The 23,703-nt window shown below is 35.6% G+C and overlaps 1 protein-coding gene across 2 annotated transcripts; it reads left to right on the top strand.

Moving 5' to 3' along the window:
- Nucleotides 1-4,256: 4,256 nt before the first annotated feature.
- Nucleotides 4,257-22,179, top strand: LOC136845809 (beta-1,4-galactosyltransferase 4-like). 2 transcript variants are annotated; one of them, XM_067116174.1, is made up of 8 exons: nt 4,258-4,663; nt 8,803-9,273; nt 15,648-16,006; nt 17,481-17,632; nt 18,691-18,772; nt 19,511-19,694; nt 20,343-20,561; nt 21,759-22,179. In XM_067116174.1, the coding sequence occupies exons 3-8, from the start codon at nt 15,748-15,750 to the stop codon at nt 21,904-21,906; spliced, it is 1,044 nt and encodes a 347-aa protein (XP_066972275.1). In that variant the 5' UTR covers nt 4,258-4,663; nt 8,803-9,273; nt 15,648-15,747; the 3' UTR covers nt 21,907-22,179. The 2 variants fall into 2 exon arrangements, with proteins under 2 accessions (XP_066972276.1, XP_066972275.1); XM_067116175.1 differs by lacking the exon at nt 8,803-9,273 and having other exon boundaries at nt 4,257-4,663.
- The last annotated feature ends 1,524 nt before the right edge of the window (nt 22,180-23,703 follow it).

Genomic DNA, 23,703 nt, shown 5'->3' on the forward strand with positions numbered 1-23,703 from the left:
GCTGTATCTTCACTGACTTCACCACTTTTTCCTGTACCATTTTAGTAGAAGTGATATACATAGAGGAACAAATTAATGTTATTGGTGCAAGCAACTGTGAAATGGTGGCTTGCTTCCCGCCAAAACTACGCCTAGGATTTAACTGAGAAGTTAATTTCATCTTAATTTCAGTCGCCTATCTAGCAGGCTACGAGGGACGAATGAAAATACGTGCTGAGAGAAATTGCGCTCGTTTGCAGGAAAATGTGGGAATTTTATAGAAGTCATGTAAAATATATAAATTAAATGATAATTATACTGGACTGGTTATGTTGTCGTCATTGACGGGGCTCTATCGTAGGGAAGCTGACTACAGCACTTTGTTTTCGTTTAGACGCATGGAGACTGTATGCGTTATGTCTCAGTGACTGATGATTTATGATTGTCCTGTGGTAGTCTGGGTACGTGTATTTACTCTCCTGGATCTTTGAAGATCCTGGAACCAGATTATGTGTTAACAGCATAGTTAAACTGGTGCACGGTCCAGATCGTGAACTGGCAATGCCTTGAGCGGGGAAGCATCACTGCAACTTTGTGATACTTCGGTCTAACGAAACTAGGGCACTAGACTAGTAGGAGTAAGGAGGAACCCAGGAGGTACTGAAGGCTCTCGTGACGTTAATCACGTCACACCTTGATAGTACCATAATACATTTTTGCTCAGTCATCAGGTGAGGCTGCCAGCAAGTTAGTCAGGTAAATCATAACCTATCCCTCTGAGAATCATCTCATCTCATCACATCATTGACAAACACTATATCCTTTTTAGATGGGTGTCATGATTTTCAATTTTCATCTTACCTGCCAAGGTAGGACGGGCACCCTTTTCACTATCAGCTAATGATACTTTAGTTTTCAGGACCTATCAAACAAAAGCTATGAAGAGCTGCCTCATAATGAGAACTCTGTGGGATCCAGCTTCCTCCGGTTACTTGGTAACATGATTTTTATACCAATCAGAGAACTTAGCTACAGTCATCGTCTGCCGAATATAATACTGGTGTGGGAATTCTAAGTATTTCCGGAACCTAAATTCTTGTTTAAAATTATAGTTTAACCAGAACGAAGTAAAGCTCGATAGTGAAAGCATCGCTGTAGCAATGTCGCTAATCTTGTCATAATTGTTTACTTCAAAAACTTTCCCCCGTCATTATTGGTAAGTAGATATAGTAAAAATTTCATGATGACATTTTTGTCGTGCGTCTTTACCTGATTTACTCCATGACAACTCCCAAGTTATATAAGTCCCCTTTCACATATTTTCAAGAAAAATGATGAAAGCTTGCGATGACAGTTATTGGAGGGTATTGGGTATTAATTCAAAGTCCTACTTCTAAATATCCAAAGCAATTCCCGTTATGTTTTTGCTGGGTGTAACTCCTTTGTGGGTCGTTTACATTGCTGATCAACGAGGCCAACGTGTCAAGCGTGAAGCTGAGCTTTCCTCTCTGGAGGCTGGGATGGATGCTGAGATGACGGAGCATTTTTCGCACGAGCGTAAAGGGAGTTTGAATAGCGGCATCTTCCTCCCCACTGAATTTTTTCTTTCTCTCTTTCCTGAATTAAATTAAGGTAAACACTGTGCGAACTTCCCCTTGTAAAGGAAAAAGACTAACGGAACTTGGATGAAAGTAAGTTGTTTGAGACCGTAAACTACGACGGCAGTATTTCAAAGCTATATCTTTTCAAAAGAGTGGCCCGTAAGAATAAACGATTTAAGGAATTCTTTTAGAAGCCGACCTCATAAAAGCTTGATTGAAACTCCTACATCTTTTGTAAATAAAAAAAAAAAAATTAAAAAGCCCGAATAACGTTTCTTTGCTCTGCCAACAATGACCACAGAGGTTTTAAATAGGAAAAAGGTCAGTCTTTTCTCATCCAAGGAATTAATATCCCTGCTGCGTTTGTGACCGTATACATACATGCTATATATATATATATATATATATATATATATATATATATATATATATATATATATATGGACAGTTCTTGAACCAAATTACAGAATTTGCGTACGGGTTTGGTCTGTTGCTGCCTAGTCATCTCCTTCAACAGTCAAGCCAACCCTTTGTTTCAAGATAAAACTTCAGAGTAGATCGTACCCAAGTTTTTTTTTTTTATTTTCTTCATGTTTCTTAATGACTGTAGGTTAGATTTATATTTGAATTTTTGTACTGACGCCCATACACATTTTGACAGTGAATTCATTAGATTTTTACTAAATTTCTGTAGTACCACAAATGTGTACAACGCTCAATTTAAAATCAAACATCAAAAATAGATTGAGAAATAGATTCTAATTCTATTTTTTTTTTTTTTTGCTCTGTTTATTTCTCCCAGAACTTCTATCATTGCTGTGCGTTCGGAAGCATTCACTCGTGGCGTTTGCAGCCGCGTCTGTCTTTAGTTTACCTAACGGAAGTCTCCAGGAAATAGCTGTTCTCTCTTATTCGTCCGAGAGAGAGAGAGAGAGAGAGAGAGAGAGAGAGAGAGAGAGAGAGAGAGAGAGAGACTCTAAATGCATTGATTTATGCACGGCAGGTAAGAAAATTTTTATTCAGTTATCATTATTATTATGTTCAAAGAAGAAATCCTGCAAACAAAGCAATTTGTATGAAAAAATGTTTGACTATAGGCCTACGCCGTAGAGTTCGCGAGGCAGCAATTTCTGTTGTTTGCGTTCTTTCCTAATGAAGCATTTAATTAACATCATATAGAAAGAATGTTTATTCCGCTATGAACACCAGTAAACTTACTACAGTCAAAAACCATGTGTGATGGACAAGAAGGATATAAGACATCTGAAAATGTCTTATCATTCAGATGTCAATGGCCCTGCTCAAGATTTCTATTAAACACCGTATCTTCTTATTTCCCAGATTATTTAATGAACCAGAGGATAAAAGAACACCAGATCGCTTTATGCATTGAGGAGCTTTATTTGTGAAGTTAATAACATTTTGTGTTAACGATATTGCTTCAATATAATTTGAGGAAAAAAAAACTATATGAGAAGAGTTTATAATTCTGGGTGCATTCGGACATTTTGCAGACAGCGTTGGCGAAGCTGAATGCCCATAAAGTTGCCAGATGTTTTAATTATGAACACCTTTTTCAGGATTGTTGAAGAACCTATAACTTGGAGAGTTTATTTTTTCTGATAATATATGCCATGCGGTTCATGATCTGTAAATGGAATTAAAACAGAGAGTGATTTCGTTAAATAAACGAGGAAAATGTTATATCCAGTAAAAGTAACATTTAGCGAGTTTCCTCTTGTTTATGGATAGTTTCATTTCTATAATTTTCGGTTATGTGGTTGTTATAACGAGAGACGATTTCATTTTATCGATAATTTACACCCGTGTGACCCATTATTTTCCATTCTCTCTCTCTCTCTCTCTCTCTCTCTCTCTCTCCAACCCACACTCAAGGAAGAAATTCTTCAGTTCCTCGTATTTCCAGTTACATACGTAACGTACTGACAGCTCTTGACCTTTGGCTTATTGAAATGCGTAAGAAAAGAGGGGCATTGCAATATTTATGATTTTCTCGATTATTGAAGCATTTCCAACAGCACCTCATAAACCCGGGAATCCACACTCGAGCCTTTCCGGGCGGGAAATTTATGCTCTGCATTGACCGTCAATGACATTTACTACGCTTTTTGCCTACGTCATGAATTCCTTGCCATGTATTACTTTCTTACAAACTCTTAATCTTGACTTATATAAGATTACCTTCCCTTTGTATGTATGGCCATTGTCACAAAGCCTAGAAATTGGGAAAAAAATTATTGGATTTGATATAAGGAAATGCTCGTAAGTGCTAATTATTCATAATTTTTAATCGTTGAAGTTTTTGACAAAGTTTGTATTGGGGTAATTTTTTCTTCCTGTCACTTTTATTATGATTATTCTGTAATTCGGTATATAGGAGCTCAGGACTTTACAATATGGAACGCTCGCAGGAACATTGGAGAGAACAGAGTTTTAAATGAATATGTATGATGTTCAGAAAAATAATAAATACAAGTTGAATTGTCTGTTGCTTTCTATATATAATAAATTTACACCTAAACTGTTCGTATCTATTAACAATGACTAGAAGGGGCAGCAACCAAAAGTTTATATAAATCTGCGTCTTTAGGTATAATCGAGTTGGAATAGGATGCTTTACACAGAGGTCCCGTTATCAATTCTGCACATGACGTCATGTTTTACCCATCCGCTTAACTATCAAGTTGATATGTTTTCAGTGTTACAAATACAGTCTTTGGATAAGTGTTGATACTTTCAGTGATCACTTCGTGACTATCATGGTGAAAGGTGCTATTTATCGCCACTATAATTCACAAAAGAACAATGCAAGTGGTGAAAAGATTAGCTTCAACCGTTTCTCCAAGGAACCCGAGCTGTGTAGGAAAGTGAACAGTGGCAGACGTGGAAATATCAACCCGAGAAACGCAAATGTATGTTTGGTTCTTTTCCAGCCCAATGATTTTACAAGAAACCTCAGGCTTGAGTTACTTAATGACTGCCCTACTATTGCAAGAAACTGAAAGAATATACATCACCAAACCAACGTCTACATCTGCACAATAGTACTACTGTTGATTCAGGTAATAGTTACATTTTGTCTCTTTAGTTTGGTTTGAGGCAACGGAAAGAACCATGGGTTTATAAGTATGCTTCTGTCTATTGAAGAACACAAATAGAATATCATCCACGCGATTCCAAATGCAAGAAAACGAGGTGCGAATGGGAGGATTGGACGTAGGCCTATGTGTTGGTGAGATTAACAGCAAAGGTGAAAATGGTAGTGTTTATATATATATATATATATATATATATATATATATATATATATATATATATATATATATATATATATATATATATATATATATATATATATATATATATATATGTGTGTGTGTGTGTGTGTGTGTGTGTGTGTGTTGTGTGTGTGTGTGTATTTTTGTATAGAGTATATATGCATATGCGTATATATGAATGTATATTTGTATCAGTTAATATATGTATATGTATATATCCAATGCAGCACGAAGGAACGCGTGCTTGAGACTTACAAAATCCACGTCAGTAGGTGAGTGGAAACAGGGGCTTTGAACAAATACTTTCGTAGTTTATTCTACATTTTCAAGTTCAAAGTCCCGGTTTTCACTTACCTTCTGACGTGGATTTTGTAATATGTATATATGTATGTGTGTGTCTGTATGCGTATAGGTATTTTTACATGTGCACATGTATATGTATATGGTGTGTACATTAATTGTATATATGTATGTGAATTTGTGTATGTGTATATGTAATGGGTAAATTTACGTATATGTACTGTATATACAGTATATGTAAAGTGTACATATATGTATACAACGGGGAGAGAGAGAGAGAGAGAGAGAGAGAGAGAGAGAGAGAGAGAGAGAGAGAGAGAGAGCAACAAAATATCGTTTAATGTAGAATTATCGAATTCGCTATACAAAAGGTATAAAAAAACAAAATTTCAATAATATTGGATATCCAATTGAAACAAGTAAGACACATAAATAACAGAGAGAGAGAGAGAGAGAGAGAGAGAGAGAGAGAGAGAGAGAGAGAGAGAGAGAATGAGCGTAAGCCGCAAGGCTGTGTACAAGCATAACAGGGCCAGGACCCACTCGCACACTATAAATTTCGTTTAAGTAGACTGCGTCACTATAATGGGTCTAGCCGAGACCACTGTCTAGCACGATTTACACTAGAGACTCAAGTAAAGAGTAATAATGTCTGTGCGCCGGAGGCAGAAAACGCGGGTAGAATTTGTATTATAATATTTTCATTCTCTTGTCTTTTTTCAGTCTTTTGAAAATCTGTGACACATGCTATACTCATCCACATTAGATCCCGTAAAAATTACGGCGTTTAACTTAATTTCCTCGTTAATTGAGTCTAAGCCACGCGGTGCACAGAGCTTTTATACTCCTGCGTCATTGAGACCTTGGGTTGTGGTTGTAAACCACACGTACCTCCAAGTGACGAGTAATTGGCAGGCGAATCTTGTTTACAATATTCTTTAATGCATACTTGGTTTTTAAACCCCCCCCCCTCTCTCTCTTCTATATATATATATATATATATATATATATATATATATATATATATATATATATATATATATATATATATATATATATATATATATATATATATATATATATATATATATATATATATATATATATATATATATATATATATATGTATATGTATATATGTTACAGTCAACATGCGTAATCAGTCATTTGAGTAATGACTGAAATTTCAGTCATCACGTAATGCACTTAGGGGACATTTGATCCCCCCAGGAGCTAGTTCTAAACACGGCGAAACAGTGAGTCACCTACACTGTTTCGCCGGGTTTAGTACTAGTCCCTGGGGGTCAAATGTATTTCGCCGTGTTTAGTACTAGCTCCTGGGGGGATCAAATGTCCCTAAGTGCATTACGCGTGATGACTGAAATTTCAGTCATCACGCGTAATGACTGATTACGCATGTTGACTGTAACATATATATGTGGAGCCTCGATGGCACAGTCGGTTACAACAGCAGCTTCGGACTTCGTAGAGGTCTGTGGCGCGGGTTCAAATCCGCAGCCGACTGATCAGAGAGGCGGACACTTTGCTATCCGTGTAGACACCCCAGGATTATGTATGTAATCAACGGATAGGTTTGCTTAAAAAGCAAATGGGTGTTACAGACTAAATACACGCACAAAACAAAGCCACTCCAACATCTAAAAAAACATAACAAACATCTCACACGTCTCGAACTCTCGACCTACCCGCGCAACAACTTCTCGCTGCTGGGAGAAAGAGCGTTGGGTCTGGTATGATACATGTACCATACGCTACCGGGGTCTAAGCGATGTCAGGCAGGGCAGCCGATCGAGACTACGGTCTACCCCAAAACCAAATCAAAAGTCCTTCAAAAGAAGGCATCGTGCTTACCCCATACAAAAATGGGAAAAAAGTACGTTAAAAGAAGAAGAAGAAGAGATATATATGTATATAAATATGCGTGTGTGTGTCTTCTTGAATCACAAAGGAAGAGTGTCCACGGAGTGCTAATTGGAATTAATTTTAGTTTTTTTTTCGAAAGTGATGATTTTAACCATTCTGTTCGGTGTGAATAATCTTGTAAGTGCATAAACAGTGCTCTTAATGTATTACTTTTACTGACTTTTTATGATGCTGTCATCTTGTGATTTCCTTTACTGTTTGACCACTCGAGATCATATTATCAGGGAATTTCATTCGCCACGTTGCAGTTACTCGTTGGTTTTTTTTTTTTTTTTGTATGAGTTTTTAACATTTTTTTATAAAGTGAATAGACTCGACATCAAAACCGTTATATTTAGAAATATTATCAAAACCGGGGAAGAATGTAAGAATGCGATGTGATTTTGGATACGTTCTTTTTCGAGATATTGTAATTTTTTTTTTTATTGTATATAGGTCTTCTCCTCTACCTCTATTGAGATTTTTATTCCTGTATCTCTGATTTTGATAACTTTCCCTAAGGTAACCTGAAATAAAAATCAACCTTTTATTTTGAAAATTATTAATATTGACCGCAAGATTAACCCTTTTTTTGGTTTCTGAGTCTATTACAGTATATTTAAACCTGAACTCTTCTCGAATAATCACTGAATAACATTTAGGAAAGGAACTCGCTCATATAATCGGTGTAAGAATAGACTCAGGTCACCCTGCAGGAATGAAGCACAGAATGTAGCCTTTATATCTACACCTTATCAACCAGTTTGTAATTTTAGTCATCTTTATATTTTCAAAATCTATCTTTAGGCCGGACAACAATGATGATATGGCTCACCCAAGAATATCCATTATGTATACTGATGAAATTACCAATTTGAAAGCCAGCCACTGTCGATACTTTCATATCTTCCTCTGTCTGTTAAGGGTTAACCCCGTAGTGAGGTAGTGCCGTCAGTGCCCCTCATGCGGTGCACTGTAGGCATCACTTAAGGTTCTTTGCAGCGTGTCTTCGGTCCCTAGCTGCAACCCCTTTCGTTCCTTTTACTGTACCTTTTTTCATATTCTCTTTCTTCCATCTTACTTTCCACCCTCTCCTAACAATTGATTTATAGTGTAACTGGGAAGTTTTCCTCCCGTTACACTTTTCAAACTTTTACTGTCAATTTCCGTTTCAACGCTGAACCAAATATGTCCCAGTGCTTAGCCTTTGGCCTAAATTCTATATTCAATTGAATCGATAAGGGTTGAAAAATATCATATTGGTTAATCTCTGACTCTGTTTTGTTTAGTCTTATATTTCTTTGATTGTAGTTGGTCTATTTCGACTCGAGTAAAAACAGCTGACTTTGACAGTTGTCAGGTCTGTCAAGTTACAAGTGACTGCTTTTGAGATTAAATGATGTTTCTGCTCTAGAAACTGGCAATCATCATTGGCTGTTAGAATTAGTATATATATATATATATATATATATATATATATATATATATATATATATATATATATATATATATATATATATATATATATATATATACATGTGCGTGTAAATATATTAAAAACTAAGACGGCAACTAAGTGAACAATTTTCTTGTAGTGTTGTCTGTTATATGTCACGTCAGCTTGATCTAATATAGATATGGATGATGATCAAATATATTAGTTTTAATTACAACTACCTGTATCTTTTCTCTCCCCAAAGCAGCACTGATCAAGATGAAAGATGGAGTAGCGACCAACTCAGGCCACCTAAAATCCCACACTAAACATTCTGTGCTTCGTTCGGAACTTCTCCGAGGCCCGTTGCACACTAACCACCAGCCCAAAGTGCGACTTCACAGCCTCGTGTGATTAATGACTGTTCCTTTTGGTTAGAATCTTCGCTCTCGCGACACCCCTACCCACACACACACGCACAGCTGCTGCCATCTGCCACTGAGTTTTCCACCCGCTTGAACTCGTGGCTGTCTGCACTCTGCAGTCTGCGCGCTACTCCCACTCGGTAAACGGCCTCTAGTGAACCTTCTCCGCGATATAATCACTGATGCCCTGGAAAGCAGACAGTGAAATTATTTGTTTACGATGTTGATCGTGCCTTATAACTGTTTCCTCCCGTGAATGCTTTAGGGTACCGGAATACTAGGGGATGTCGTTTTGCTGTGAAAAATAAATGGTAAGTAAAAGATTTTAGTTTAGTAGTATATATATATATATATATATAATACATATATATATATATATATATATATATATATATATATATATATCTATATATATGTTTATATATATGTATCTATATACACATATATAATGCCGATAAACACCAAAGTAGTGATGAACATCTTTATTGCTGAAAAACACACACACACACAAACACACACACACACACACATATATATATATATATATATATATATATATATATATATATATATATATATATATATATATATATATATATATACATATATATATATACTGTATATATTTCAGCTACTGATTTGTTCGGTGGAAAGCGGAGTTTTAATAAGAAGATAAACATCAGAGTGGTGATGAACACCTTTATTGCTTAGCTTTCGGTGAAGCTTTTCTCATTGTGAGAGCCTAACTTCGATTAATCTTAAGGCTTTGATGATGAAACCAGTTTTTTCTATAAATTCAAGCAATAAAGATGTCCATCACTATTCTGAGTTTATCCATGCTATATATGTATATATATATATACAGTATATATACATTATATATATATATATGTATATATATATATATATATATGGGTGTGTGTGTGTATATATATATATATATATATATATATATATATATATATATATATATATATATATATATATATATATATATATATATATATATATATATATAATGTATATGTGTGTATATATATATATATATAGAGATAGAGAGAATATCTATACAGTAAAGAATATATAACGTTATTCATATAGAACAGTTATATATATAAACAAATAGAGTAAATACGAATCTGAGTGTGTGTTGGAAACTGTGTGTGTGTGTAAAGTGTGTGTATATGTGTAGAGCTACGAATGAGAAATATGTTATAAAGATAGAGATAGAGAGAATATCTACCGTACAGTAAAGAAATTACTAACGTTATTCAGCGCAGTAGAACAGTTACACAGTACTTCAGTAAACAAACCTAGAGTAAACACGAATCTGAGAAACCTCAGTGTTGGAAACTGAACAGAAGTATAGCAAGCGGTCGAGCGCCGGGAACAGCCAGCGGAATTTCGCGGTTCTCAGAGCAAGCAACCAAAAATGAACAAATTTTTTTATAATATGTCACGCGATGGCGCGATCCGTAATGATGGCTTCAGAAGCACGAGTAATTTTCTTTAAAAATACTGTATTTTACTGTCGAATGTTTGATTCCATATTTTAAAGCACCTTTTTATGAAAGTGTTATAACGATTTTTGTATACAAGTCTACATAAATGATTTTAATTTATCGCCTGAGGTAGATCCGCAGTGATGAATGCGTCGGCAACGCTCATGATCTCTAAGGAAATCAAATACTGATTTCGAGTGATATTCAGTTAACTTTATTTATAAACACATGAAATTCTATTGATAAATGGCATATTCCGTTTCATAAAGTTATTGTGTTATTTAATGTATGTGTAGATCTTAATTTCTGACCAGTAAAACAGAGTAGACGAGACTAACAGGTCATCAAACTCGCCGCCAAGCGGATGATCTGAGATTGATCACAGCAGTTTTTCTAAGTGCACACATACATACATACATACATACACACACACATATATATATATATATATATATATATATATATATATATATATATATATACACACATATATATACACATATATATATATATATATGTGTGTGTGTGTGTGTGTGTGTGTGTGTGTGTGTGTGTGTGTGTGTGTGTGTATGCATATCTCGATGTACTCCACAATGAAAACGAAGGAGAAACCAGAGGAAAGATGAAATAGAGTTCTTAATTTGTGCCAACAGTTTCGCTTCCATCCATCAGGCAACTTTACTGACTAATCAATTTAAGAAAACATATACCGGACATATATATGTTTACATTTGACTTCAAGACTTACATAAAACATAAACAAGTAAAATGGTTAACGGTGCTTACAACTGTTACAGGATAATATAAAATATAGATTGTCTAGTACATATATCGTCCAACAGAAAATGTTAACAGTCTGATGAGGCTAAACAGGTAATTAAGTGAATACCTAAGTCAATATATTACATAATTTGTACTGTTTTTCAAGATATGCAGAAAGAGCCGGTCTGTCTTGAATAAGCCTATAATGCCATTAGAGTTATTGTTTTCACTATATTAAATACATGCCGTTTTTATTAGGATTTCTTTCTATAAAATTATTGTTTCTGAACAAGATTCTTGCTTGAGACCACTGGATTGGATAAAAACATTCTCTAGCATGTTTACTAATGACACTGTTTCTTTGATCTGTATCGATACTATTGCTGATTGTCCAATATAAAATTTATTGCAGCCACAAGGAATTTTGTATACTGCACCGTTGTCGTATATAGGGCTGTTTCTCATTAAAGTTCTGCCAATGGTAGTGCGATAGGAAAATACAACAGTCACATTTAATAGTTTAAGTGGGTGGATAATATGATCGAAGGCTGGCATGTATGGCAAACACAGTATATTCCTATTAAAATTCCTATTTCCGCTAGTGGAATTTCACAAACAAATCAAAGTAATTTTTGGAAAAAATCGGGATATAATTGGAAGGTTTCGTTCGTACGGTAACGTAAAGACCCATAAACCCAATTATCCCATGAGACCTATCATCAGTACAGTTGGTAGTGTAAAACATATGCTTTGTCTAGATTCCTTTGTGTCATTGTTAAAGCCGTTAGTTGATAACAATTTTCCAAGTCACATTTCATGAATTTGTGTATTGTTTTTGTTAATAAACTTTAAATCCAAGAAAGCTACGGACGATGAAATTAAGGTTAGTTTCGATGTAACTAGCTTGTTCAATTGTGTAACCCGTTACTGATGTTCTGGATTTTTTAAAAATGTGAGCTAGATAAATATGTTTTTACTTTACCAGTTAGTGTTATTTTAGTTAGTGTTATTTTACAATTAATTAGACTGCGTAGTAGATACTTACTTTGTTTTTAATGGTAAATATTTTAGACAGAAATTTGGTGTGCAGATGGGGAATTGCCTTTCACCTCTTCTTTCTAACATTTACATGGAATTTTATGAGAGTAGGCTGGCTAATTCCATTTTACACGACAATATACTTAGGTTCCGTTATGTTGATGAATGACATATTTAGTATTTGGAAAATTCACTTGGACACAGACCTCACATTAACACATTTGAATGGGTTAGTACCTTCGATCCAGTTTACTACTGAGAAGGAAGAAAACAAGAGTTTAGCTTTCTTGGATGTTAAGTCATTAGAAATAACAGTACTTTAAAGTTTAAAGTACACCGAAAAGATAGCAACAACAATCTGATTATCAATGCGAGATCTTTCCACAATAAACAAGTAAAACAGTCAGGAATAAGATCTATGTTTTTTAGAGCTCTTCATCTAGTCTGCCCTGAATTCTCTGATGACGAGATAGATTATATATATGGATTAGGTCTGAAGCACAATTTTACTTTACATGATATAGATGAGGGTTTCTCGCTAGCCAAAAAATTTTATTCCACTGGAGGAAATAGGAATTTTAATGGCAATATACTGTGTTTGCCATACATGCCAGCCTTCGATCATATTATCCACCCACTTAAACTATTAAATGTGACTGTTGTATTATCCTATCGCAATACCACTGGCAGAACTTTAATAAGAAACAGCCCTATATACGACAACGGGGTAGTATTCAAAATTCCTTGTGGTTGCAATAAATTTTATATTGGACAATCAGCAAAAAATGTTGAGAAACGAATTGCACAACATAAGTAGGTTACAGTATCGCTAAAGATCAAAGAAACAGTGCCATTAGTAAACATGCTAGAGAATGTTTTTATCCAATCCAGTGGTCTCAAGCAAGAGTCTTGTTCAGAAACAATAATTTTATAGAAAGAAATCTAATAGAAACGGCAAGTATTCAATATAGTGAAAACAATAACTTTAATGGCAGTGTAGGCTTATTCAAGACAGACCCGCTCTTTCTGCATATCTTGAAAAACCAGTGCAAATTATGTAATATATTGACTTAGGTATTCACTTAATTACCTGTTTAGCCTCATTAGACTGTTAACCTTTTCTGCTGTACGGACTTTGTACTAGAAAATTTCTATTTTATATTACCCTGTAACAGTTGTAAGCACCGTTAACCATTTTTACTTGTTTATGTTTTATGTGAGTCTTTAAGTCAAATGTAAACATATGTCTGGTATATGTTTTCTTAGACTGATTAGTCAATAAAGTTCCCCGGAAGAGGCCTGATGGAAGGCGAAACTGTTGGGACAAATTAAGAACTGTTTCCCTTTTCCTCTGGTTCTCCTTCGTTTTCATTGTGGAGTACATCGAGATATTTTATCTTGTGACTGAGAAGAATACAACTATTCACATACACACACACACACACACACATATATATATATATATATATATATATATATATATATATATATATATATACGGGATATATAATATAATATATATATATATATATATATATATATATATATATGAATATATATATATATATATATATATATATATATATATATAAGTATCCAGATATATATATATATATATATACACATGTGTATGTATTTATCTATCTATCTATCTATAGATTTATATATCCCCTTTTTTTTTACTTTATCTCTGTCTCCAGTATTATTTTTTATTCTTTCTCCATTACAGTCACGTTTTCTCCTCCAGTTATTCAGCTTTAGATTAATCAATCATTGAATCTCTCTCTCTCTAAAAACAATCTCTCTCTCTCTCTCTCTCTCTCTCTCTCTAAAAATCTTTAAAATAACATCTTCCCGTCAAATGTACCATGTAATTGGATTGAATGAATATTAATTTTATTTTTTCCAATATTCTTGCTTTATGGACCATAGAAAGTTCCACCGGCTGTCTCGCTACAGAAACTTCACCATCGTACCAGAAAATTGTTTTATTCTTTGTTCAAGAATTACAGTAAAACTGGTTCGTTAGTTTTCTCTTTATAGATATACTTAAATAAATGAACGAAGATCTTTTGAAAAAAAATTATAAACTTCCAAGTGATTTTTAAACATTCTAAATTTTTTTAAATATTTTGATTTAGACACATATATATGTGTATGTATGTATATATACTGTATATATATTATATACATATATGTATATATATATATATGAATATCTATATATACATATATATAAAGTATAAGCCTATATATATATGTATATATATATACAGAAATATATACATACATGCATTTTTGTTCTCTTCTAAAAGGGTAGTAGTGATTAAGGAAACCAATAAATATTGGGGTATACATTACATATTTTACCAGGGAAAGTGCATGGTAGGATTTTGATTAAGAAAGTGACAGGTGGCGGAGGGATTAATAAGGAGAGAACGGTGTGGGTTTAGACACGGGATACGGTGGGGCACGTGGATCGAGCGCTTGTTAAGAAACGGTTCAGTGAGAGGTTTAAAATAAAGAGTAAAGAGAAGCAATGTGAAGTGTTTTGAGATTGTATGATACAGAATATAAGTGTTGAGACAGTTAAACGAGAAAAAAATGCGCCGTAGTTTCTTCGGCGCAATCGAGTTTTATGTATAGCGTATAATGCTGTATGAAACTCTCAGCCGCGGCCCATGAAACTTTCAGCGACTGTCCGGTGGTGCCCCGTGTTGTTGGCACCTATAGCGGTGCCAAAAGCACGATCGTGGCTAAATTTAACCTTAAATAAAATAAAAACTACTGAGGCTGTAATTTGATATGTTTGGTGATTGGATGGTGGATGATCAACATACCAATTTCCAGCCCTCTAGCCTCAGTAGTTTTTAGGATCTGAGGGCGGACAGAAAAAGTGCTGACGGACAGACACAGCCATCTCAATAGTTTTCTTTTACAGAAAACTAAAAGTATTTTTAATGGAAGCGAAGCATTTGTGAGATATTAAGAGAGAAAGTGACTGGTTTGGTACAAAGGTGGGTTAGGCAAAGGTGTGTTGTGTCTCCATAGCTGTTTAATATCTTTATGGATGAAGTGATGAAAGATTCCAGAGAAAAGTCAACAAATGATCATGGAAAATAGTAGGATAAAATAATTGTCCGGGAATTGCTAGCAAACTTTTGAAGCATTTATTGCTTCTTAACCGTAGAGTATACAAATAATTTACTTTCTCAGTAAATATCCATCTATAATAGCCATATTTACATTTTAAGTTCTTGTTTCCTCACGCTTTTAGATAGGCCGTCGCTATGAGTGTCATAGTTTCTTCACCAAAATCTATTGTGTTTTAAATTCAAGATAACTATCGTCTCTTGATATTAAGTTTTCTCCTTTGGTTTCAGGAATGCACAAGAAATCACCCAACATGGCAGTTCTCTATCATGCAAGAACCACGAAAGAATAAAGGAAACAAAACAAAAATAGCGTCTGCAGTCTCTAGTCATGCCATTGCTCGAAAGTGTCCCAAGATGCGCAAAAACCCATTCTGTAAGGCGGTACTTGGCTCGGATGCGAAATTTCTGGGTTGCGTTAGGACTAGCAATTATAATGTCTTACTGCCTGGTGATGAAAGTCAATCCATCTTATATATCGACAGAGAAAAGTCTTCCTTTGAAAAATATCGTCGCTGGAAACAGATCCGTCGTAGAAGCCCAAGAATCCATTGCTTTGGTCGTTTGTCCTCCAATGCCTCCTAATCTGAGTGAGTATGATGTTATTTTGGGGTTTCTCTTTTGTTAAGGTCCCGTAGGGCGGTAGTGCCGTCAGTACACCTCGCGATGTACTGAAGGCAATGCTTATTGTTCCCTGTCTGCAACCCCTTTCATTCTTTCGCTGTACCTCCGTTCATATTCTTTCTTCCATCATACTTTCCACCCTCTTCTAACAATTGTTTCACGGTACAACTGCGAGGTTTTCCTCCTGTTACACCTTCAGACGTTTTTAGCCACAATTTCCCTTTCAACGCTGAATGCCCTCACAGGTCCCAGTCCTTGGTATTTGGCCTAAATATCATATTCCTAATCCTTATTCCTCTTTTGCTGAGCTTTCTTTTTGTAATTTTGCTGTTTCTTGGTCATGTCATGCACGCTTCTCTCTTTTGAATTTCTTTCCCATCTTTTTTAAACTGGACAGCAGAACATGAATGCGCGTCGTATTATGCAGTTAAGAAGACAGCATATATAAACAGTAGAATGACTTGTTTTGCGTAAGAACGAGGCAGTGAAATGACTGACAGAAAGAGATAATTTTTTTCTCGTGATTTCTTTCAAAAATTTTTTTTTTAACTTGGTATATCGTATATAACCGCTGATGGGACTCTGGCTGCTCATGGGTTCTGAAGAACTTTGAATATTGTTCAGCTTACCCCATACAAAAAATGGGAGAAAGCACGTTAAAAGAAGAAGAAGAATAGTAGTCTGTAAAAATGCTGGTCTCTTTGTGTACGTTTTAGTAATCTGTCGCAAAACTTGAGCTGAGCTGTTTCCCAGAGACCATTTTTATCACGTTGTGTAATTTCGTTCCTTCATCTTAATTTTGTTTTTAAATTCTAGGTATTCAATTGAACCTGTTTCAGTTTCAGGATATAGAGGGGTTTGGCTAGAAGTACCTGGATTCCGGCTATAGTAACACATTTATTCTTCCTAGTCGTGATATCTTGCGCTAACACACAGACACATGCGTACACACATGAACGCACGCGTATGGTGTTTTGGTACTGAAAAACGTGTAACATTCTGCAGTGGTTTCCAACCTGTGAGTAATTACCCACAAGTAGGTAATTTGGATAAGCTGTGTGGGTAATGGAAGGCTACTATACATTATCTATTGAGAATGAACGGAAAAAGTCTACGGTAGTCACTTGCACAACTTTACTTCCATCTAGTCTGTAGAGCAGTTTTGGTTAATTTTCGTTAAAATAAATTTCTACTCCAACTTTTACGTGGAACCTAAGCTTACCAGTATCCTCGGAAGCATTCTGTACCACCTTACATAATATCAGCCTTTTATATGAAATCGTTCTCGTGTTATAGTTTTATAATATATTTCAATTTTAATATACAAAATAAACTTTCCAGAATCTAAAACTTAAGAGAAAATGTCGAAAATAAACAATTGATTTTCAAAGATTCGATTACTGAGGAAAACCTGACTTGTTTCTGACGATCGTCTTTCAGAGGGACGACTAAAAATCGAAGAGAATGTGACCCTGGAGGAGGCTGAGGCAAGAGTGAGGGGCGTGGAGAGAGGAGGATTCTGGGCGCCGTCCCATTGTCGTTCCCGCTGGAGGGTAGCAGTCATCGTGCCATACAGAGACAGGTTCTCCCAGGTAAAGCTCTAGTGTGGTTTGTTGTTATGATGTCGATGTGTTACTTGTGATGTAAAATGTTGTCAAAGCTACTGTGAGAGAAAGTGCAAAGATACCAAATGCTTTCGAGTCACTTCAGCCTACTCTCACGGCTCAGTGGCACACAACAAAAGTTGGCTAAAAACTAACTGAAAGATTTCAACTGTTTCACAAATACAGTTGGCTAAGAAATGACTCAACAAATGCTTAATAAGCAAATGAGCTTTTAAGTAAAGAATTAGACGTTTGTCTCGACCTTAAATTAAATTTGTTTTTTTACCTGATCGTCCGATATAAGAATAGGTGCACTTTCTACAAGGAAGTTTATAAATGAAACCTAGAAAGATATTTAGATTTATTAAGCAAACTATATTGAAAAATGAAACGCCACATTAATATTGTAAGTTTTAAAAACTGAGGCAGATTCTTAAGAGGGTCGTTATAAAACAAAAATGGTAAATTTTAATCGTAAATATTAAATAGATCTTTGATATGAGTCAGGACTTGATATTTAAACTTTCGAATTATAACTTAGATGCTTTTTCCTTATCATTATAACGCGATAACAAGCCAAGTTTTTCATTGACTCCTGCTATACCTCATATTACTGAAACCTCCCCGTAGAGGGGTAGTGCCGTCAGTGCACCTCATGCGGTGCACTGTAGGCATTACTTAAGGTTCTTTTGCAGCGTGCCTTCGGGCCCTAGCTGCAACCCTTTTCGTTCCTTTTATTGTACCTCCTCTCATATTCTCTTTCTTCCATCTTACTTTCCACCCTCTCCTAACAGTTGATTCATAGTGCAACTGCGAGGTTTTCCTCCTGTTACACCTTTCAAACTTATGCTGTCAGTTTCCGTTTCAGCGCTGAATCACCTCATAGGTCCCAGTGCTTAACATTTGACCTAATTTCTGTATTCATTTTAATTTTATTGACACCATAGAAAGTTATTGTAAACCGGAAAAATGTTTTAACATGATTATTGATACTCGAAAAAGTTTCATATATTGAGCAAACTCTTGTATTTTGTTATTTATTCCAGATTGGATCTTTCATGAACCACATGCACAGCTTCCTGCAAAGGCAAGAGCTCAATTACTCAATCTACATCATAGAGCAAGAAGGTGAGCGGAGCTTTCGGCTCATTGTTAATGTACGCCATTCTAATGTAAAAGTGAACGAGTTATCACTGTGTAATTTTCTTCAGTTTTGAAATTGCTTATGAAGATTCTTCCTTCAAAAATAGGTATTATATGTATTGGTATACTCACACACACACACACACACACACACACATATATATATATATATATATATATATATATATATATATATATATATATTATATATCGGTACAATATATGCACATATCTAAAATTAGCTCCATTCATTATACGACAATTGCCTACATTTGCAACGTGGCCAAAACAAAGGCCATTTTTTGTACATTTAAATTCATTAACCTTCAGAAAACACCGACCTTAAATAGGATGCAGTTGCAAAACTATTTAAATTTTACCAGTGATCCCGGTAGTAAGAAGCCTTAATTAGGAACCACTGCTTGATCTGTTGAAGAACATGGCCCCCTGTTTCTACTCTTATACAAAGAGATGGTATATTTGCTATAATATAGAAAAAAGCGTCAAAAGGATATGGAGTGAGCGCCGGTCTACGGTATTTTATACAGACCGATTGATGCTTTATAGAAAGCTATTCCTGCATTGACACACTCATATTCTTTCAAAGGCATTTCAAGAAGTGAGACTAGAATGAAATCAACTTAAACGAAAACCAAGAACTCCATGACTAATCAATACATCTCACGGATATCAGACAATGCTTTGACCTTCCCTCTGACTTAGGAGACGACCTGTTCAATCGGGCGCGCCTTCTCAACGTGGGTTTCCTGGAGGCACAGAAGGAGGGTCCGTGGGACTGCTTCGCCTTCCACGACATCGATATGCTGCCCGAGGACGACCGTCACCTGTATCACTGTTCGCAGCAGCCGAGACACCTGGCCGTTGCTACTTCTAACCATCATTACAGGTGGAATTATACTCTCATATTTGATCAGGAATGAATTCCTTAAAATTTGCCAAAGAAATAATTTCCTTCTAATTTTGTTTGTTTTGTGGATTTCTTCCGTTACTGCTGGGTAATTGAAGCCACATTTTCACAAAATACCTGAGATGCTTTTTCATACTTTTGTTATTTCTATAGATTTATTTTTCCATTGGAGAATTGAAGCCGCATTTCTATTTACTGCCAAAACGTTGGATAAATTTTTCTCAGTGAGTCGTCAGTGCACCTGACGCAGTGCACTGTAGCACTGTAGGTTCTTTGCAGCGTCCCTTCGCCCCTAGCTGCAACCTCTCCCATTCCCTTTAATATACCTCTGTTCATATTCTCTTTCTTCCATCTCACTTGCCATCCCCTCCTCACAATTGTTTCATAGTGCAACAACGAGGTTTTCCTCCTGTTACGTCTTTCAAGCCTTTCTTACTCAGTTTCCCTTTCAGCACTGGATGACCTCCTAACTCCCCGGGCGTGTCCTTTGGCCTAGATTTTATATTCCATTTCATTCAGTGAACATCTAGTAACTACGATGACATTGTTGTTTGATGTCGTAAAACGAGAAGATAAGAACGACCTACAATATATGAAAGGGAATAAATGAGCCCCTTCTCCTCACAGATTGGTGTACTACAAGTACTTCGGCGGGGCGTGTCTCATGGCGAGGGAACATGTCGAGCTGGTCAATGGCTGGAGTAACATTTACTGGGGTTGGGGTGGAGAAGACGACGACATGTGGAGACGAATTGACTTCTCTGACATGAGAATCTGGAGGTACCACCACACCGTGGCCAGGTATAAGACCATTACCCATCCTCCGCAGGTGCTCAATAAAAATAGGTAAGCAGAGAGAAAATTACATATATTTGTAATGGTTTCATCCTGGATGCATATAGAGAACGATTAAGAATCTATAAGTGTTTGGACACGTCCTTAGGTCAGTGCCCATTTATGTGCTTCTTATAAACAAAAATGCAAGTAAGACAACATGATGGATTAAGAGCATTGCAAGTAAGAAAACATGGTTGATTAACAGCAATACATGTAAGACAACATGACTGATCAGCAGTAATGCAGGTAGGAAAACATAATTGATTAACGGTACTGCAGGTAGGAAAACATAATTGATTAACAGTAATGCAGGTAGGAAAACATAATTGATTAACAGTAATGCAGGTAGGAAAACATAATTGATTAACGGTACTGCAGGTAGGAAAACATAATTGATTAACAGTAATGCAGGTAGGAAAACATAATTGATTAACAGTAATGCAGGTAGGAAAACATAATTGATTAACGGTACTGCAGGTAGGAAAACATAATTGATTAACAGTAATGCAGGTAGGAAAACATAATTAATTAACAGTAATGCAGGTAGGAAAACATAATTGATTAACAGTAATGCAGGTAGGAAAACATAATTGATTAACAGTAATGCAGGTAAGAAAACATGATTGATTAAGAGTTATGGAGTTAAGAAAAACATGATTGATTAACAGTTATGAAGGTAGGAAACATGGTTGATTAATAATAATACAAGTAAGCAAACGTGATTGTTTAACGGCACTGCAACTAAGAAATCATGATTGATTACCAATAATGCATAAAAAGATCAATGATTAACAGTAATGCAAGTAAGAAAACGTGATTGATTAACAGTAATGCAAGTAAGAAAACGTGATTGATTAACAGTAATGCAAGTAAGAAAACGTGATTGATTAACAGTAATGCAAGTAAGAAAACGTGATTGATTAACAGTAATGCAAGTAACAAAACCTGATTAGTTAACTGTAATGCAAGTAAAAAACCCTGATTGATTAAACAGTAATGCAAGTAACAAAGCCTGGTTGATTAACAGTAATGCAAGTGAGAAAGCATGATTGATTAACAGTGATACAGGTAAGAGAACATTATTAATTAACACTAATGCAAGTAGGAAAACAAGTTTGATTAATACAACAGAGCTGTAGCTTACTCTAGCCTGCTTTTGATATTTCTGAAGACTTACAACTTAAGGTATGATTTCCTGCATTTCAGATATAAAATTTTGGAACGAAACACTGGTCGGTACACATACGACGGTCTGAACAGCCTGAAGTACGAAGTTAGATCCGTCAAGAGAAGGCCCTTGTACACTCGCATCTTAGCTTACGTTGGTTCGAGCGAGGAAAAGACGATTTCGTAAAACGAAGCAGAGCAAGTGGTGGACAGTTCGATGCAATTAACCTTTGGCCCTGAAGAGGCCTTCGAAAATTAAAACAGATTTAAGTATCGTGTATAACCCTGTCTCTTTAGAGTTATGTACAGAACGTAGCCTACTTAGCAACACATTGAGGGGATTATTTCAGAGTATTAATAGTGTGCTCTGTTGTGTCATCGAATAGTATGAACTTTTGCTTATTTTATCTAAAAACAGCTTTTGTTGTTGTTAGTAACCTTCAATATAAACGTTAACATATGATTTTTTTCTTTCTATGTTTTAATTTCTTTCATATATTAATTTGCTTGTCGTCTTCTTGAGCTCTCATTTATGAGCAGTCTCACCAATAAGCTCAAACGTCCTGGCTTGATATCTTAGCATTGCCATCTTTTGCAAGAAAATAATACTTCAGTAGGAAAACGTACTGTACGCAACTGCCTTTAAAAGCAAAGCGAGAAGAAAACGTGTCCCATCTGTAGGTCAAAGAGTGAAGTTCGAGTTGTAAACCAGAGAACTATAGGGAGGTCTGTGAGCCGTGGTCTAATTTCGTTGACCACTGTATAAACAGTTCTTGCTTCTACATTTGAGGACGAATATGAATAAAAACCGAACACAATCAATCATTCCTAGAACAAGAGGATTTTGAATGCAAAGGTGAGGAAGGCAAGAGAAAACAGTCTCTCTTTAGCATGTGTCCTTTGTAGACGAGCATAAACAAAGGACAACCATTGTCTCAGTCTGTGATTTCTCGGGAGGTATAAAAGGGAAAAGGAACCCACTCTCGTTAGTTTTAATGAATCTGCATTGTTGTGTCCCGAAGTTTTATCCTGCCTATGAAAGTCAACTTTCCATTTCATAATCATTAAGACACATATACATACATACATACATATATATATATATACATATATATATATATATATATATATATATATATATATATATATATATATATATATATATATGTGTGTGTGTGTGTGTGTGTGTGTGTAACTGAATCACGAAACCTGGAACGTGATGAATATATAAATAACAGCAATACCACGAAGGAAAGTCAAACAACGGAATGGTGCTAAGCCTTTCGACTTACTGTCCTTTACTTAGCCAAGTAAAGGACAGTAAGTCGACAGGCCTACCACCACTCCGTTGTTTCACTTTCCTTCGTGGTACTGGCTTTATAGTATGTATGTATATATACACATATATATTACTAGTTAACTCCAAGACAACGGTCAACCCGGAATGAACCTTACTCCAGATACGTCTTCTGTGCTGCTTCTTACACTGGTGCAAAAGTGTATTGACCGTCCCCAATCTCGCCAATCCACTTGACCCTCTTGGCAGATCAACTGTGTTTTACAGGCACTCTTGTTTCGGTAACTCTCCCAATCCATCTGTTGAGCAATTGCTCTGCCTCTCTTCCGATTCATATACCTTTTCCATTTGCTTGGATGAAATTTTGCAGGGGTATTGCAAAGGTTTAGAGTCCACTACACTGCTATGATTTTGCTTCTCGAAAAAATGACTGAATTCTAATTTTGTTTCATACTGTACTGCGATAACGGTCACCACGAGGTGAAAAGTGTAGTGTGATTCCCGTAGAGTATCCTGGAATCCAGCACTTGTGAGAGATGACTGATAACCTAAAAAAAAACGTTAATGAATCTTACGGGTTCTGACCAGTCTTTATATATTAATCGGAGGAATGAAAGAGGACTTAGGAAATCCAGTAACCATGCTGAAATCAATCGAATAGAGTTATCGTTATCTTTTCTGTGTTCA

This window comes from Macrobrachium rosenbergii, chromosome 14 (assembly GCF_040412425.1).
Source record: "Macrobrachium rosenbergii isolate ZJJX-2024 chromosome 14, ASM4041242v1, whole genome shotgun sequence".
NCBI classification, from domain to species: domain Eukaryota; kingdom Metazoa; phylum Arthropoda; class Malacostraca; order Decapoda; family Palaemonidae; genus Macrobrachium; species Macrobrachium rosenbergii.

Coding starts and splice junctions, on each gene's coding strand:
- LOC136845809 (XM_067116175.1), top strand. CDS start 15,748: ATGCCATTGCTCGAAAGTGTCCCAAGATGCGCAAAAACCCATTCTGTA. Junction 18,773..19,510: donor CTACATCATAGAGCAAGAAG/GTGAGCGGAGCT, acceptor CCTCTGACTTAG/GAGACGACCTGTTCAATCGG. Junction 20,562..21,758: donor CAGGTGCTCAATAAAAATAG/GTAAGCAGAGAG, acceptor CCTGCATTTCAG/ATATAAAATTTTGGAACGAA.